Genomic DNA, 19571 nt, shown 5'->3' with positions numbered 1-19571 from the left:
CCACTACCCAGAGATAATGACTATTAATATGTTCTTGTAAATATTTCTAGAATCTTCTATACAATTTCATAAAAATTAACCACAAATGGAGTGATATACTTTCTTTTCTGCATTTTTTTTCATTTACCTATATCTTTCCATATAATCATAAACAAAAATCCCTTGCTCATTAAACAGCCATATAGTATTTCATTGTCTGAATATAACATACTACTTTATATCTTATGATGATTTAAATTAACTTCATTTTGTTATTGCAAAATGATAAAGAAATATAACTAAACTTTTTGCATATATGTTGTAGTGTATTGGAAGAATACATTACCAGCAATAAAATTCCAAAATCCTGTCATGCATTTCAAATTTTGAAAGATATTGCCAAATTGTTCTCTAATTATATCAATTCATCCTCTGAACAAAAGTGTTTGAAAAGTGTTTGAACAATTCTGTTTCCTCTTAGTTTCACTACCACAAGATTTTGTTAAACATTTTAGTTCATGATATTTTGATAGATACAAATTGATGTCTCATAATACTTATTTTTATTTCCTTAAATATGAAAGCAATTCAACTGAGCTTCTTTGCTTGTGTATTGGCCATTTTAAATAACTTCTTCATTAATGGCCTTTTCATATTATACTTTTTTTCTATTTTTTAAAAAAATTTTATTTATTTGTCAGAGAGAGAGCATGCATGCACACAAGCAGGGGCAGCGGCAGGCAGAGGGAGAAGCAGGCAGAGGGCAGGCTCCCCACTGAGCTGGGAGCCCGATGCGGGACTCGATCCCAGGATGCTGGGATCATGACCTGAGCCAAAGGCAGATGCTTAACCACTGAGCCACCCATGTCCCTATTTTTCTATTTCTAAAAAATATTTTATACAAAAAATATATCATGTTACATATTCAATACATATTACATGCACTGAAATTTTCTTACCATTTTTTGACCCTGTCCATCAACGTAGCTAGCTATCTTGCCATACATAAAATGTACATTTTTTAATAATCAAAATTTGAATTATTTTTCCTCATGGCATCATGATGGCTTCTTGGGTCATTCATACAAAGGTGTCTGTCACACCGATATTTTTATTTTTACAAATCCTCCATTCATATCTTTTTCTAGAACTTTAATGGTTTTTCTGCTTTTGTTTTAACTATTTCAATCTTTGATCATTGGGATTTACTATTATTTTCAATGGAACTAGGTAAAATCTAGCTTGTATTGTTTGTTTCTTTGTTGCCATTTGGAACAATGAACAGTCCCAGTTAGTTAACATTCCATTGTTCCCATCTTACTCAAAATACCACTCTTATTATACACTAGATTTCTCTATGCATTTCTAGGCCTATTTCTGGACTATTTATTCTTTTCTAGTAACTTATCTGCCCATTCTTTCTTTAATACCAAACTTTTAATTATTATTCTTAGAATATTTTAAGATCTGGTATAACTAGATGCCCCCTAACCATTATTTTTCTTCAAGAAAGGGGTTCAAATTATTTTTTTCCTGAGGCTTTTTACCAAAGTTGGTATTATGATTGGTATTTCAATTGGAATGTCCAGGGCTAATTTTAGCTAGGCATGGAAATGATATAAAATACCTATTACTACATAATTATTTTGAAGGTTTTTTTTTTTTTTTTTTTTTTTTAATCTCATTGGGAAGGCACATGGTAGTGGAGGAAAATGGGTAAATGGGTTTGGGTTTGAATTCCAGATGATCTATCTACCATATGAATGGCCTTGGGTGAATTTCTTAACTTCTCTGCTCCTTCATTACCTTACCTATAATATATGGTTGTAACAGTTATTTCGTAGAATCCTCTTGAGGAAAACTTACATGAAAACTTATGGAACTTATAAAGCTGAATAGGACTTGATAAAACTTAAGCACATGTTACTTGTTAAACAACTTTGCTGTATTGTTAGTGATTCAAATAACCTGCCTAATGTGCTTAGAGATGGGGAATGTTTAATCAAATTTATGCAAATGATCTATGTCCCAAAGACTTTGAATTTGGTATGATCTAACTGTTTTAATGACATTGTGGCTAGTCCTGTAACTTAGGAAGGGAAGCCATCAGGTTTCTGTTCATACGATATGCCTGCTTATAACTATCTGAGTCAACAGCAAGCTAAACTTTTCTTCGTGGTGTTGGAACATTTCTGAAGGTCACAGTGTCCTGTCAGAGATTTGGAAATCTCTTCTGCAAGCATTTGCTGCTAATTCTAGTATCTTAAAGCCCTGTAAGCTAATATCTTCTAAAATGCACTGTGATATTTGAAATCCTACTTCCTACATTACTCAGGGGAAACAATGCACTTCACTAAGCTGTCTCAAGCTAAAATTCAGAGTCTATTAAAATGAATTCATTCTTTATGGGAGAAAAAAACCTTTCTTCAGCTTAATGGCTTCTCTGCAAGCACAGTGGGAGAATATATTTAGTTTAAACATCTCATTTGCTTGTACTGTATGTGTGTGTGGCCTGGGTGTACTTGCTCACAGAGGTGGCTGTGAGTTTATAGCTCACTTTCTCACTCAGGTTAGGGAAGTGGGCTTGCTATGTCCAGACTAGAGACCCTAAGGGCCTGTTATTATATCTTATTCACCCAGAAAGTTAACAGCTTTTAAAAGTAAGCAATCTATTGATTACTAACAATCATAAGAATTAACATTGAGAGCTTTCCATGTTCCAGTACTGTGCAGAGAGATTTACATAATTATTTCATCTAATCCTCATAATAACCTTATAAGGTGGGAACCACTGAATAATATGTCCAGTCACTAAGGCAGTGAGTAGGTACACAGGATTGTAACCCAGGAAGTTTGATCAGAGCCCACACATTCTTAGCATTTTTCCTATATGGCAGGCAGTACATATTAGTTGAATTAATAAATTATTCTAATCGCATTCTCAAAAAATAGAGAAATCTACCTAACAAAATTATTTCTTATAGGACCTCCAACTCTCTAAATGTATAGTTAAGAAAAATGTTTCCCCTACAAATCCATTAAAGGCTATTGAACGTAGATATAACACATTATTTGAAAAATTACCCTAAGTTTTCTGTACTAGAATCAAGAAGAAAGCAGAAAACAATTGGACATCATCCATTTGACTCTAGCAAAGGTGAAAAATGCATGAAATGCCAATTATAATATCCCAAACATCCTTGATTTATAACATAATTCCCTCATCAGCAATTATTTTTTGTCTTAGCCTCAGATTTGAAGAAACTGTGCAGACTTTTCAGCTCTTCTTGTTGTTTTAAGGTTATTTATTTTCATTGACCACTCTTATTCTCTTCCTATCCTATAAGTAATAAGCTATATGGTCTGACTTTTCTTAGAGCCATGTTGTGAATCTGGATAATAATGCACTGGGATCTTAATAAAAAACGATTGAAATTTCACAGTTAAAAAATATCTTGCTGGGACACCTGGGTGGCTCAGTCATTTGGGCGTCTGATCTTGATTTTGGCTCAGGTCATGGTTTCAGGGTCGTGAGATTGAACCCCATGTCAGGCTCTGTGAAGGGGCAGAGGCTGGTGTTCTGCTTGAGATTCTCTCCCTCCTTCTCCCCCTACCCCTCTTTCTTCTCTCTCTCTCTCTCTTAAAATCTTTAAAAAAAATCTTGCTAACGTCTCAAATTTTTACATATTTTTAATTAGATACTCTTTGGTCTTTGGACCAAATATATACTGATATATTATAAATTACTTCAGCCAAATATATGATTATAAATAAACATTAAATATTTCATAGTACCTGCCTTTTTTTTTAAAAGATTTTTTGTTTATTTATTTTTGAGAGAGAGAGAGGGAGTGCGCGCGTGAGTGCATGAGCGGGTGGAGGGGCAGAGGGAGAAGCACACTTCCTTAAACAGGGAGCCTGATGTGGGACTTGATCCCAGGACCCTGAGATCATGACCTGAGTGGAAGGCAGATGCTTAACTAGCTGAGCCACCCAGATGCCTGGGAACTATCTTTCAATCAGATTACAGTGTTTATTTTTACAGAAGAGCATTGAATAAGCATGACGCAGATAGTACTGAAGAAATTTAGGTAGAGACAAATATAAACATGTAAACATTTCCATATCTCTTAAATTTATGATGCATCCAACACAGGTTAACTCTTTGAAAAGGAAAACAAAAGACCTACTGAGAAACTTCATGCCATAGAAACTCAGAGACTCAATACTAACATTCCTTACTTCCTACAATAGTGTCTGATTTGTCAACTTGCTCCTGAAGTCATTTACTTGTGATTTGCTTTGTTCCAGAAGGGATTTTGGTGATTAAAGCTATTTGCATTTTCATCCTATCCTAATTCTTGGGAATTAGCAGATTCCGCTAGATTACTACTTCCTATATCACATTTCCCTAAATTTGTTTATTTCATGCCTCAGTTATCCTTGAGTTCTAGAATATCAGAATTTGGTTTATGTCCTCCCAGCCACATCTTTTATGGTTTTACACTCTGTGATTCTATCCTTCTTCAAATCTGTGTCTTTCTAGACAGAAGAGTTCAATTCGTAAGTAAGGAATTTTCCCAATATAGTTTTGAAAAGGCATAGAACATAGAAAAACGTATATTTATTAAAAGTACTCTAAAATTAGGACTATTTTAAAATTCTAGATTTTGAAACAATATTAACAGTATTTCAGAATATCACAAATAGCACTTCTTTATCTCATAAAGAGTATTAGATCAGAATACAGATAGGAGGCACATCTGCTCAAAAAATGTAATAGCAAACATACAGCTATTATTAACAGACGAAGGTTCTATATTTCCTTTCACATCACTACTAATTCTTAAAGCGATAGTATACTTTCTTTTCTTATTGATTGGAAAATGAATTTTGTTTTACCATGGTGAGGCACCACCCTGCCCTTTTGTAAAACCAATCCTGGTAACCACACATTTACTTTGATCTTCAATGAATATTTTGCAATGCATTTTTTATATTCCATAAGAAAGCACTGCCCTGCTTTTAAGGGAAACGAATGCACAAAGTTACATGTTTCTCTTTTCATTTGAGAACTAGATCTGTAGGAAGATGTTAGAGAGGTTCATTACTTGGGTTAAATTACAAAGCTGAGAAACTATTAGGTCTACAGTTTCTTGCACCTGCATAAGTAAACCTTGTATGAGCAAGCTAAAAATCATGTACATTAACTTTAATAAATATTAACAAAGCAAAAGAGATACAATTTGAAAATTACTGCTAATAAAATATATTATTGTGATTCAATTAATATGTAATATAATAGATTTAAGAAATATGCATTTGGTGCTCATTTTTAAACATTTTGCAGATAGAAACCAGAGGCAGTAAGGGCACATACATGGTTTTATGTTTGGAAAGCGGTTTTTTGCTCGGTTCCAAGGCAGATCGGCATCAGTTGAAGAAAGATCCTGAAGAAATTTTGGTAGTTCCTGTGGAGTGAAGTCATTGCAAAGTTTAGATTTATTTCAGAGGTAAACAAGAAATTCTACTTAGGAAAAAACTATTCTTTGTTCTAAACCCTTTTACTTTTAAATTGAAAACACCTCTCCTAACTGCAGAAACAAGGTCAAATTATTAGCAATGAACTTACACAAACATTTACTGAAAATACCCTGAAAAAATTGGTCAGTTGGGCTATTGCTTTCTCTGGGATAATTTCTTTGTACTTTTGGAAGCTGTAAGATGTGGCAACCATGTTAGTAATAACCCTTTTCCATACTTTACTAATGGTTTCATCAGGAACACACTGAGTATAATTTAATATTTTAATGTCTACTTAGTAGGGAAAGGGAGTTCGGTGATTTATTTTTTGTTTTTTCTCCTCAGGCAGTGTGATTTCATGCCTATTAATTGGTACAACATTGGTCAGTTTAAGAAGATGCCAGAGGTCAATTCCTGTTCTCAGTAGGCATTGTTAAATCGATACTGGAATGCAAAGGTGCGATTAAGAATTATCAGACACAGATGAAGGGTCAAGGAGATCCATTATTGACATTTTGGTAAAAAATCATGATATTATCCATTCATCAAGAAAGTTGGTGCATGAAAACGTGTTCACTATTTTGTTGAGCTGGTGATTTATATTTACAAAGTTTATAGTTTTTATTTTAGAAATAAGTCTCAACTTGCCAGATTCCTTAAAAAGTTTAAAAATTTATGTTTTTACAATTTTTTCAACATCATTATAAACTATTTCTTTTATTAGGTAAGTCTCCCTTTCCCCCTTATTATTCCGCAAGAAGAAAATCCAGACAGTCTTTTGCATGTGGATATGTGCAGTGTAAGCATCTGAAATCTGGTGTACTGGCACAAAAGGCTTAGAAAAAATTTGTTTAACCAAATAGGGAATCCTAGAACAGTTTCCCTGTGTCAAGGTGTTGGGAGTAGATGTCAGCATATTCATAAGAGACAAAGGAATAGAGGGGGAAACAAAGGTGAAATGGAAATCTCCTGAAAGGTGGTACTTTTTTTCTGTAATTATTTCATATAGAAGTTTCCATTTATAGATTTAAATGACTGTGGCCTTGATAATCAATACCCAATTACCAGGTTGACTGTTTGGATAGTAATTTCACACTTGGCAGCCTTTTTCTTATCAGGGAACACTGGGCCTCTGCCATCCTATTCAATTCTTTCTCTTACTGTTCTTTTTAGTGGGATCATAGATGAATGAGGCTGTTTTGTATCCTTATGCTTTTGTATTTCTTTTCTCGTTCTCTCTCAGGGATACTCTTCCCCCTTTAACTACCCATTGGTCTTCTGATTGTCCAAAAGTTCATCTCAAACATCACCTTTTTGAGCAGTCTTTTCTGAGTGTATCCAAATGAAGCCAGTCCTCACTTCTTTCTGCATATCTCTGTCATGATACAGTGTATTTATGTATTTTTTGTGCACGTCTGCAGTTCTTATCATAGTATGAGTTCCTTTATGGTAGAAGTGATCGTCGTAATATATAGCTAATACTGTGTCAGCCACTATTCTTAGTGTTACACACATTCAATCATTTTAGTACTCACAACTCCATGAGGTAAATACTATTATTTTACAAATGAGGGTATTGAGGAACAGAGAGTATACGTGATTTGTCCAAATCACTTAGCTATTAGCTGTTGAATTGCTATATATTGATATGCCAAATATAATGCCTACCTATAGTAGGAGCTTATAAATATTTAAGGTATAGGTGAGTATGATCTGAGTTTTAAAGTTTATCAAATATGCATTTATTTATTAAAATATAATTTTGCTTTAAAAAGCTTCATACAGCATTAGGAGAAAAAACAATTTAAAAAAGTTCCTTACGTATATAGATATGTTTATACAATATATACATACAACCTATATATTTGCATTTAAAAAGTTCTTAAAACCATGATCTCCAAAGAAGTTGAACTAGAAATCTTTTCAATGTAATATGTGTGAAAATGTTGTTGCTAATAAAACTTTTCATCTACTCAGTCATGCATAATGTAATTTTATTCGCTCCTATTCCAGTGAAATTACACTTTTGCTCCTGAAAAATTCCAAGTTCTCGCTTTGTAAATGCTAAGAAAAGTTTTATGGTACCATCGATTTTGTTAAGTCCAGACCAATATTACTTAAGAAGCATAACCAAAGAGCTGTAGGAAATACCATTAATCTTCTCACATTTTGTTATTATTCCCTGAGAGGCTGAAATATTATAATCCTGAATTATTCAAGCCAATTGCTTAATTCTTTGTTTCATAGGTTCACACACTAAAAATTTCATGAAAAAAAAAAGAAATAAAGTTTTTGGTGACATTTAGAAATCCACTTTACTTATATAATACAAAATAATCACATAAGTTTGGAAAGATGCACAGAAGTTTTAAAAAAGCTTATTTACAGATCTGATATATACCTTATGCATTAATATAATTTTATAGATATACAAAATGCTAAAAACAATATAATTAATCTTAACTTTTAAATAGTGTTAGAGCAGAATGTTCTTAACTTCACATATTTTCCATAAGGTGATAGTGTATTTATTTCATAGTAACTTAAAAATAGGCCTCATAAAACACGGGTATTTTTCCTTTTAGATAGTTCTAGAAATAATATTATTTCTGTAGTTTCTGGAAACATCACGTTCTGTTCTCAGGTTTATCTATATCACGAACATAAACTAAGCAGGCAAATATAAAGTTGAATTATTTAGTCTCTAAATCTAAAATAATTATTTAAATATAAAACCACATTTATGGTAAAGCCCAAATCTTGCCCACCAGCAAAAACCAACGAATGCAACCTTCCAGACTCCCACGTACATCTGGATGAAAGAGCAGAGCAGAAATGAGGCCAGGCTGCCATTGCTGGGGAGGTCTGCAGAAGAGCACCCTTTCCTCACACAGTAGGTGAATAATTCTGTTCAGGTTGCACCAGAGGCCACCCCGTGTAACATTACTATCCAAACAATCAACCTGGTAATTGGGTATTGATTATCAAGGCCAGAGTCCTTCATGGCCTTGCATGCTTAAAATGGACATGAAATGTGACACATGAAACGACTGGAGGTCTGGCAATGTTGTGACAACTGCTAGTAACATACCGAAAATTCTTCTTGAAACTTTAGGTTGTTGTTTGTGCAAAGCTCTTCAACATGTTGCAGGAAGGACTTCTTGCTTACCGGCCTCCAAGCAAAGAGAGGTAGAAAATGGAATCATGTTAGACTGGCACCGGCTGTACAGTGAACAAGTCAAAGAACAGCAGACGTTGCCAAACCTGTAACCACACAGCCCTTTAAAGTCACTCTGCCATATTTACAAAATTAACTTTTCCCCTGTAAGTGTGCTTTCTTTATATCCCTGGCACAAAATCCTTTCCATTTTTAAGTGACTTTATATGAACGATTTCACATTGTAAGGAAGAAAGTTTTTCAAGTAAATATAAGGGCATAAAGTTATCATTGAATCCTAAAGCACATAATACCTCTTTGTCATACAGAAAACATTTTATACATTACAAGGTTTTAGAAGATATAAAATATTGCAGTGACCTCATTCTCATAATGACATGGTTTTTAAACCCTAAGGAGTTTAAATATCCCCGTATTACTTCCCAAGCTAAAATACAGACATGCAGGCTTCACCCCAGAGAGAGAGAAAGCATTTCTCCAGTTACCATGCAATTAGTCATGCTTTTATGATTTATATCCAGCTTGGAGGTTTTTCTAGCAAACATACAAAAAAAGGAACCACACATTAAGATTCATTGAATCAGTGAATCTAGCATTGATATTCAAAAAGAAGAAAAGATATTTAACAAACTTACTTGATGGATTTTCTATAACTAAGTAACCTGCAACAGAGATTGTGTTAAATGCATGATAAATTGAGGGTATAGCTCTTTCTGAAGGAGTTCTAGATTAAAATCAGATAAATATAATAAATCAGTAATATATGACTGCTATGCCTTTACCTGATATGCAATCATTATTTTGAACTCTATTTCATTTTTCTAAGTGATATTATTTGGACTCAAATATGGCCAAATAATAACTTAGCTTCCCTCTCAAGCTAAGACACCCTTTTAATATTGTTAGGCATTTGGGGTACTATGTTAAAAACAGGTCACTTTTTAAAATATTGCATAGTATTTAGAGCCAAAGAGAGTTAATGTGGATATTAAAAAATATTTTCTTTGTCCATAGAGAGTACGTAACCAGGGAAAGTGGATCTTTGAAGAATGACATCATATTGCCTAAGTTTTATTTCATGAGTGAGTTTTGATGAGTTTATAACCATAAAAAATTACAATTCTTTCAGTTACTTTAGACATATCTCCTCTGACAGTTCATTGGTCATCATTGGTCAAATTATTCATACTCTGAAAAAAACTGAAATAGTTTTTAACAGCTAAATAAACTATGCCATACACACAAATTCAAAGATGGGAACATCTTTAATAACACATTTGTCATGCACAATCAATTAGCACTGCAAAACCACAAAAGGCACAAAGTATAATGAAATAAAATGAATAAAATATAAATTTTTCAAAGTTTCAAATTTTAAATATTATCAGGGATAATTTTACTGCATTCCTTAAGTGAATAATGTTTATGAGAGGATGTGGTTTTTGAAGTAAAGAACAAATGAAAGAAAATAATTAGTTTGAAAAATGTGTCATAATGAATACTATGAAAATGGTCACAAAGGGATATGTTCAATGAAGAAAACATGAGACAAAAAGTTTATTTTATTACAATAGGAATTGGTGAAAAATATGGGGGTGCAGGAGTAAGTACTACCAAGAAGAATAATAGAATTCTTGGTTAATGCAAGGGGAAGGAGGTATATTCCAGCTTCTCAGAGTATAACCTCATACAGCATCCCATTATCAAACACAGTGTCACAGTGATAAAACAGCAATGTTTGAACAAAGTCCAGGTAGATGAACTTGTAAGCTTCATCCAAGAACCTAGAGTGATTCTGAGAATACAACAGAGAAATTTTTAACTAAATGGATATGGAGATGGTTGAATGGGCTACTGAATCAGAAGAATCCTAGATTTAAGGTTTGTGACAGGAAAATAGAGAGTGTCTGAATTAGAGGCCCTGGAAATATTTCTGACATAGCATCAGATAAAGTGGGGACTGAGGCAACAGTTAATCCCTGTTGGAAATAATTACCCTTCAGCAAAGACCAGCTAGAAAAAAACATAATCATGGACTAGACCCATACTACCCAAGTCCCCTTAGATGCCTGATGCCCCAATGCTCTTATGCCATCATGTTCCTCAGAAACAGGAAAGGTAAGTGGGGAAGGTTGGGCAAATCCTAATTAACTGAGCTTAAGATAGAAATACAGATGAGATATTTGAATTAGCAAGATCAGTTTCCCTGCTACCACGCAGAAACGGAAATTCTTCAGCTGCACGGTTATTGCTTTCCTAACAACAGGGAATATTAAAATCAATTCGTGGTTGGTGAAATTCAAACACACTACATCTGATTTCATGACAGGCTCATGGTCCACCTAGTTAAGGACAGTCAGACTGCCATCCTACAGTGGGGAGAGTCTCTTTTCCCAGAGAATCCAGGATTATTTGAGGTGGTATTGGCAGAATATTTTTACCAGGCTCTCTAGAATCTAAAGTAGGGCTAGCTTCTGGGCAGCCATCGGTAAGGCATTTGAAGAATCAGAACACGATCCATTAAATTCTCAAAAGACACTAAACATGAATAATCATGTTAAAATATAAACGTGTAAGAAATAGCTAAAGCACCATGTTATTATCCACACCCTTACTTTTTCTTATTAATGATATCTATTCTCATTTAGAAATTGTAATTAATAAAAATATCTTTTGTCGATATCTTTACAGTGAAAAACACTACAGAAAGTTGCTTTTTTTTTTTACTATTATTTTATTTTGTATTTGAAAGATCTCTCTAAAGAGACTAATTTTAAACTGTAACTGACTAGCTATTGGATCCAGGTGGATATTTGTGAATTCTTTCCTTACTATATAATATGATGGCTTCAAATACCTGCTCCAACACTTACCGGCTACATTACCTTGAGAAAGGTACTTAATCTTTCTGTGCCTCAGTTCCTAATTTGGAAAATAGGCTAAGTATCTGTAAATCAAGTTCATATATGTACAATGCTTAGAAACGCCCTTAGCTTTGGAAGCAATACATAAATATTAGTTACTATCATTAGCATTATAATTGCTATGTCTACTTTATTTTGTAAAACTCAAGCTTCTCTTATCCATCTGTCCTATAATTCACACTGATATAAAGGAAGGTGTTTTTTTTGTTTGTTTGTTTCCAAAAGAATATTCTATCTTAATTTTACTCAAAATTGGGTAATCATCATGCTGGCGTTTTTAACATTATTCCTTACAACTACCTTTCACACCCTCTTGTTTGTATTCCAGCTATTCTCTAGCATCCCTCCCTCCAAGTTTGTACCATTCTAGGTGTTTTCCCACAACCAGATCCTATGGATTCCTCAGTAGCCGATTCAAATACTAACTCTTCCATGGACCTTGCCCTGTTCTATTGTAGAGAAAATAATTTCTTCCTTCTATGAAATGAAATTTCTATGGAGAAACCACTTTCCACCTTGTATTATGGCTATATAAGCACAGGTATTAAGGATACATGCATTGAGGTTCATGTGTATTTGAAGGCAGGGAAAGGATTAACACTGGCTCCCTACAAGACCCTCATAACCTTATTCATAGTAGACAATGAATAAATCATCATTAAACATACAATTGTTGATGCATTCAGACTAAGATACACAGAAAGCTAAATATAAGTACTGTGCTTATTATGAGAGTATCTGAACTGAACGAATTTTCCACTAAAACAGTAAGCAATTGAGAATTCTCAGGAGCTTTAGATAAATCTGATCAATAGAAGTATCAATAAACACTATATGAGTCTAGGGCGCCTGGGTGGCTCAGTTGGTTAAGCATCTGCCTTCAGCTCAGGTCATGATCCCAGGGTCCTGGGATCGAGCCCCACATTGGTTCCCTGCTCAGCGAGGAGTATGCTTCTCCCTCTCCTGATCCCTCTGCTTGTGCTCTCTCTCTGTCAAATAAATAAATAAAATCTTAAAAACAAAACACCATATGAGTCTAAACAAAGCCATATTAGATCCCCTAACATTAGAAATTAACAGGTGTTAGATACTTCTTAGGAAATTAGATATATGAACAACAAAATCATCTTGCCTATCCAAGTAGTAAAAAGATAGACTTCAAAAAAAGAGTAAGTTCTGTTTTGGCTTTATTTTCCTTTGTATCACTCTCTTTATCAAACCCAATCACTTTATGTAACCTATTCTTCACATTTGTATTTACATAATGTGAGAAACAAGACTTCTAAAGTCTAATTTTTATGTAATTTTTCAGTCTATGCCGATGTCACCAGTATGTGTGAACTGAAATTGAAATACCTATCTGGATAGCTTAAATTGAGAAGACGTTTTGGCAAATATTACCTAACTATTTCAAATAAAAGATTTTTTTTGTTGTTTTCTGTAGTATCCATATCACTGTTTTGATACTTAGCCTCATATTGTATGAGTGTACTTTTCCTTTAAGAATTGATGGCATTCTGGGGTGCTTGGTGGTTCAGTTGGTTAAGCATCTGACTCTTGATTTCAGCTCAGGTCATGATCTCAGGGTTGTGAGATCAAGGCTCATGTCAGGCTCTGTGCTCAGCGGGGAGTCTAAGGGCCTGTTATTATATCAATATAATAGTCTCTCTCTCTCTCCTCTGCCCCTAACCCTCACACTCTCTCTCTCAAATAAATAAATCTTTAAAAAAAGGGAATTGGCTGCATTCTAAATTTTATTAGAGGTTTTAAAGTTTTGCTTTTAAATAGGAAAAAATGAATTTGGACAATTTATACAGGGAATTAGAAAAGAAGGTGGGGCATAATACAAAAACAACAACAACAACAACAACAACAACAAAAAAACCCAAACCACTGACTTATACTGATGAGGAAATTAAATTCTTTTAGGAAAAACTGTTTGGTTAGATAAGTATAAAAGAAAACCTCACAGAAATTAATGTGCATGAAAGTCAACAATGTTATTTCAGGAGTGCTATTTTCAAATTAAGTGATCTGCGAAGACACTCAAAGAAACTCAAATAGAAAACTTTCATTAACATTTTTAAAAACAAATTGTTACATGAAGAGCATTTTAGACTGGTATTTTATTCACTTACAATGGTGAATGATACTGTCAAATCAAATTCAGTTCATTATTATATAAATCAATGTGGGAATTGTCCAGATTTCAATAAGATAACTGACCACTTTCCAACAGAAGGGGCTAAACACTTTTTATTACATGAATCTTAGCTGTCTTAAATCCTATTCCCTTTTGTTGAAAAGGGTATTATTTCATGTCTGGGATCATTTTTTAAAAGTCTATCAAAAACTTAAATTCCACTCAGATTACTCTTGATAGATCCAGAGAGGAACCATTTATTTATGTTGGCAGTGGTGATTGAAGACCATATTGTCACAGAGACTCAGCTTTCCCTCAAGGTCAATTAGTTGAAATCTATAGGGAATTAAAATATAGTCCAAATAGAGAGCCATGGATGATAGCCTATAGATGAGCGGCTTAAATCAGCATTACCAGTGGCATAGGACAAACGAGAAACTTTGTGTTTTCTACTTAAGTTAGGTTAAAAAGAAAAGAACCTCAAGTTCTATTGTGATTTAAAATACGTATTTGTCATACTGACATATACTTCATATTCAACTAAAAATTTGTTAAGAATCTATCTTTCTGGTAAAACATATTAATTAATCCTTCCAAGTTTTATAAAATACTGAGTGTGAATTTTTAATTTCTATATTTCAATCAAGCCATTAATTGCTCCAACATTTATATCTACTTCTATAATGATATCCTATTACTTATCCTCAGCATTTACTGTGATGCTTTCAACGGTGTCTTCAGTTTTGTTCTTTCCTATTGTTTTTATTTGTTCTAGGCTTTAAAATAGTATTCTTTCAGATCTTTTTTCTTTCTTTCTTTTTTTTTTAAAGATTTTATTTATTTATTTGACAGAGAGAAAGTGAGAGAGCATAAGCAGGGGGAGTGGCAGGCAGAGGGAGAAGCAGGCACCCTGCTGAGCAGGGAGCCAGATGAGGGGCTGGATCCCAGGACCCTGGGATCATCACCTGAGCCGATGGCAGACACTTAACTGAGTCACCCCGGTGCCCCATTTCCAGGTCTTTCTTCATTCTTTTATCAAATCACCAATAATCTTTCTGTGGTCCATAATATAAATTTAAAAAGTTTTCTTAACCAGTCCTCAAAAAAGTTAAAAATAGAACTACCATAATGATCCAACAAGTCTACTTCTAGGAATATATCCACAAGAAATGAAAACACTAGCTCAAAAAGACATCTGCATCCCCATGTGTATGGCAACATTATTTACAACAGCCATGACATGGAAGCAACCTAAGTGTCAGTGGGTGAATGGATAAAGAAGTTGTGGCATATATACACAAGGGAATATTATTTGGCCATAAAAAGAGGAAATCCTACCATTTGCAACAACATGAATGGGCTTGAAGGCATTATGCTAAGTGAAATAAGTCAGACAGAAAAGGACAAATACTGTATGATCTCACTTATATGCGGAATCTAAAACACAAACAAACAAACAAACAAACACAAATTCATAGAGAAAGAAATCAGCTTTGTGGTCACCAGAGGCGGAGGGGAGAGGGAGGGGGTATTGGAGGAAGGTGGATAAAGGGTACAAACTTCCAGTATTGAGGTAACTAAGTACTAGGGATGTAATGTACAACACAATGACTGGCTAACACTGTTGTGTGGTATATTTGAAAGTTGTTAAGAAAGTAGATCCTAAGAGTTCTCATCATAAGAACACTTGTTTTTCATTTTTTTCTTAGTTCTTTTCTTTTTATTGTATTTATACGAAAAAAATGTTTGTTAGCTGAACCTGCTGTGGTAATTACTTCACAATATATGTAAATCAAGCCATTATGCTATACACCTTTAACTTACACAGTGACATGTATCAGTTATTTCTCAATAAAACTGTAAAAAAAAAGTTTAAAAATATTATCCTGGTAGCTGGTACTGTATAGCTGACTCTAAAACGTCACCTTATAAGGTAAACATACCACCTCAATAAGTAAGTAATGTAATATTTTTCTTATTTAATTACAAAAACAATCAATTAGTAAGTGCCATCTAAGTGCTTTCTCAGTATATTTCTTCGTATCTGTAAAGACAAATAGGTTTAAAAGGAGCTTAGCTAATTGAAGGGCAGCTCTTTGGAGGCAATGCCCTTTCCGTTTTCATCACAGTATTTCCAGTGCCCAGAACAGTGCTTGGCACTTGGTAGGTGCCTGACTGATACTTCTGTTACCCAAATGAGGTAAAATGGATTTTTAGATCGATAAGGAAAAGCAACATTCTTGCTGATGTCAAAGAGCTGAGAGAAGATTCCCAAGGTAGCAAGAGTTGAATTTTCATTATTACTAAAGCCTCACCACATTAGCACATTTGAAAACAAATTCCTGACAGATGTTTTATTTTGTCAACCACATATTCTAAATTACAGCCAGGGGCACAAGCTTAGCTACCTTGGGCAACAGGGAAGAAGGAGTAGAAAGAGAGGATGAAGACACTGCTGACAGCCGTGTGAAGGGATGGGCACAGGCTCTCGGTGAAAATGTAATAAAGAGGACACGGATGACATGATATCATCTAAGAAGAAGTGCTTCGAGCCTGAACTATTAGCTAGCAAGGCAGGTTAGCACTAAAGTTCATCAGTCAGGGGTTAGAAGGTAACCTCAGAAAACTAAGTTTGGAAGAAGACTGCATCTACCTTAACAAACAGGATTTAAGTACAGGCGTTCTAGCAAGGTTCTGATGAATCCAAACTGCTAAGTTGAGCTCTATCAAAGTAAGAGCTCTGACTAAGCAGGACACTACTGACTAATTCTGAGAGAAAATGTGATGCTCAAGGAGAAACATGAGGTAAAAATGGAAGTTTTTTTCTGAGGCATTAATGGCATAAAGCAAAAAAAGTAGAAGAATTCTATTTAACGATGATGAAGAAAGATACTTGGCAGAGCTGCTCAACCAGACCCCTTGTGAGTCTAGAATGCTGAGAGGTCAGCTTTGAGGGCTGGTTGGAAATGGATATTTTATGTGTGATGTGATCACTTAAACCTTTAGCTCAACAGTCTTACTTTGATAACTGAATCTGATCAAGCAGGTCCTTTGAGGAAAATGTATTTTTATAAAACTACTTTAATTCTGTCAATGGAAACTTGGCAAGTAGTTAATAGGAAGTAAAACAAGGTTACCTATGATTCCAAAATGCTAAATATGATTAGAGTAGAAATAGTCCTGGCTTCCACTGTTTTAATCATGCTGAGTACTGTTCATGATCAATTAGAATGCGGGACACTTGGCCCCATCCAGCCTTGTGGCTCATGGAGACTGACTTCTCTGTCATAGATTTGGGATTTTGAAATCAAATGCATTTTCGTTCTTTGCCTCCATTCATATGCTTTGCATGAAGAAACTGATTATCTCTGGGGCATTCAATCTGTTGCTGGGGTCCACGGTAATGCTGGCATTTTGTTATGCTACCTTCAGAAGGCATAAAGCAATTTTTGTGCTAGCATACAAATGGCATTTCTGAGCATCAGAGGAGTGCCTGAAAACATGCACAGTTAGCTACCCATTGATTAGGGCAGAAGTACAGTATGAACTGTGCCACTCTGTGTATGCCCCAGAAGCACAGAATGGGAAATTACGTCATCTTGGTCCTTACAGATTACCACCTGCGGTAGTTGAAATGAGCTTGTGTGAAGTGTGGACCCAGACTTGATCTGTCACATGGAGAAGTCAGCTTTGTATCATGGTAATAAGACAAGAGGCATGTGAAGAAATCTGGGTGGAAACTTATTTTACTATCAAAGCTAATACAATGTGAGAACACAGCAAATTCTCAGGACATGCACATTATGAGTCAATGTGCATTTTGATAAGGTTAACTTTACCATATCAATAGCATGCAAATTAGAGAGGACATATTGTAAGTAGAAAGCATAGGGCTTTTTTGGTTTTTTTTTTTTTTGGCTTTGGAAAAAATAGCACATTAAAAAACAAAACTCTCAATATAGTGTATTTAAAAATACAGAGCACACCACCTGACAAGATGAAAACAATCACAACAGAGCTCTGCACCACCACAGTGACTTACTGGATGACAAAAATCTCCTTGCGTCTAAAGAAAAATGAAGAATATCTGGAAGTAAAGATTCGTTATTTATTTAGTACACAAACACACTGGATTATTTTTTGCTACTACAAGAACATGAGCATTAAATATCTTGAGCTTCATCCTACTCCAGGACACCTGTCTGGAATTCACATATCTGTCAGACATTTCTTATCTGGATTCATGTATTTTTGTCATTGTTTGCAAAATAGTTTAGGAGAGAAGTAAAATTCATGGTCAGACCCTGTCCCCTGTCAAAGAATTGATGGCAATTAAAATGCTAATGATTTTACATAGAATTTCATGTATCAGTCAAATATCATGTATTCTTACTGAAGGTACTATAAGACTTGCTCTACTAAAGATTTTTCAGTTTCTGCAAGTTTGAACCTATGCTAAAATGCCATCTCTCCTTTGTCCCATATCATTAAAGAACAAAAAATTAAAAAAAAAAGCAGTTCTTCCCCTAGAATCATTTCTCTGCATAGACAAAGCTGCCTGAAGAAGGTTCCTGTGGGGTCTTGTCTTTTTAAGAGGGATTATATTGATCTCATCACTACATGAAATTAGTATGCTTCTGAGTTATACATACACATAGAGGTTCAGGCGTATCTTGTTACCTCCGAATCAAACACACCCAGGCTAGCATCATGGCTGTCCTATTTAGTAGATGGACCACCTTGGACAGTTACTTAAATTCTCTAAGTATCTTTTGTTTTTCAACTGTAAAATGGGGGAAAAAAGTATCTACCACAAAGGACTGAAAGAGTTACATGCGATTATTACACAGAATTAACACACAGTAATTGCTCAAAAACAGTAACAATTATTATGTTAGCAAGCCCTCTATGTGAAAGTAGATTGGGGTGATTTTTAATTTTATAAAGATTGTAAATAACAATTATAATTCCAAATGTATTCTGCCTTGGAGTTTACAAGAGCTTCCTGAAGACACACACATTTAACAAAAATTCAACATGCAAACTTCTAAAGTCATGGAAGAAAGAAAGATACTCTTAAAGTAGCAATTCAATTGTTTGTTTTATTTTGTTGAGGATTTTAATTCCATTCGTGATCACTTGTTTGGGCCTTGAGTCTAATTAATGCACCATTACATTCACTCAACTAAAGTAGGCAAGAGAATTAATATGGAATGATGCACAAAATTGGGGGGGCAATTAAGGCTTGGAAGAAACTGAGTGTCAAGTAAGAAGATTAGTAATGTTGATTAGTGTTATTCTACTGTGTTGTTGTTGTTTTTTCTGATTTAGTTACCATGGGTGGTGGTGGGGGGGGAGGATAGGCACAGAACCTACTATAACTTAATTAAGACTGGTAAGGAGACAGTGAAAAATAAACATTTTTAGCAAACAGAATATTTAACTTGTGAGCCTTCTGTTAGGTTATTTAATTTTAAGTGTTATAACTCTCTTGGGAAGGTAGTTTCTGTTGCAGTTAAATTAGTTAAAGCAATCCACAGGGCCACCTGGTCTCAGCATCTTGAAGAGACAGGTCTGTTTTACCTGAGTGTTTGCTGATCTTGCCAATATTTCCTCCTAGAAACCTTTCTCACTTCCTTGGGCTAAGTGGTTGTGTTTCAAAGGAGCCATCACAAAATGTCGTTTTGTTCATTTCTTCATCAAATAAACCCCAAGGGTCATTTTCTAATCTGATGAATGTGGAAGAGATGAGCCCAAAATATTAAATACCCTTCCTAAGAAATATAGTGTGCACTGTCTAAACTTAAATATAAAATGTGCATAA

At 34.5% G+C, this 19571-nt stretch overlaps 1 protein-coding gene across 1 annotated transcript in view; it reads right to left on the bottom strand.

Annotated features, from left to right (window-relative positions):
* The window catches only part of PTPRQ (protein tyrosine phosphatase receptor type Q), a 194147-nt gene that overhangs the window by 15353 nt on the left and 159223 nt on the right, over positions 1–19571 (bottom strand). The window contains exons 36-38 of the mRNA XM_008710346.1: positions 9316–9342; positions 8594–8675; positions 5360–5450 (exon numbers count right to left, since the gene is read on the bottom strand). Of these exons, the coding sequence (XP_008708568.1) occupies positions 5360–5450; positions 8594–8675; positions 9316–9342 (200 nt within the window). The remainder of the gene's footprint in view (positions 1–5359; positions 5451–8593; positions 8676–9315; positions 9343–19571) is intronic.

The sequence above is a fragment of the Ursus maritimus genome, unplaced genomic scaffold (assembly GCF_017311325.1).
Source record: "Ursus maritimus isolate PB19 unplaced genomic scaffold, ASM1731132v1 scaffold_21, whole genome shotgun sequence".
Taxonomy (NCBI): domain Eukaryota; kingdom Metazoa; phylum Chordata; class Mammalia; order Carnivora; family Ursidae; genus Ursus; species Ursus maritimus.
This window is presented reverse-complemented; position numbering and strand designations above follow the sequence as displayed.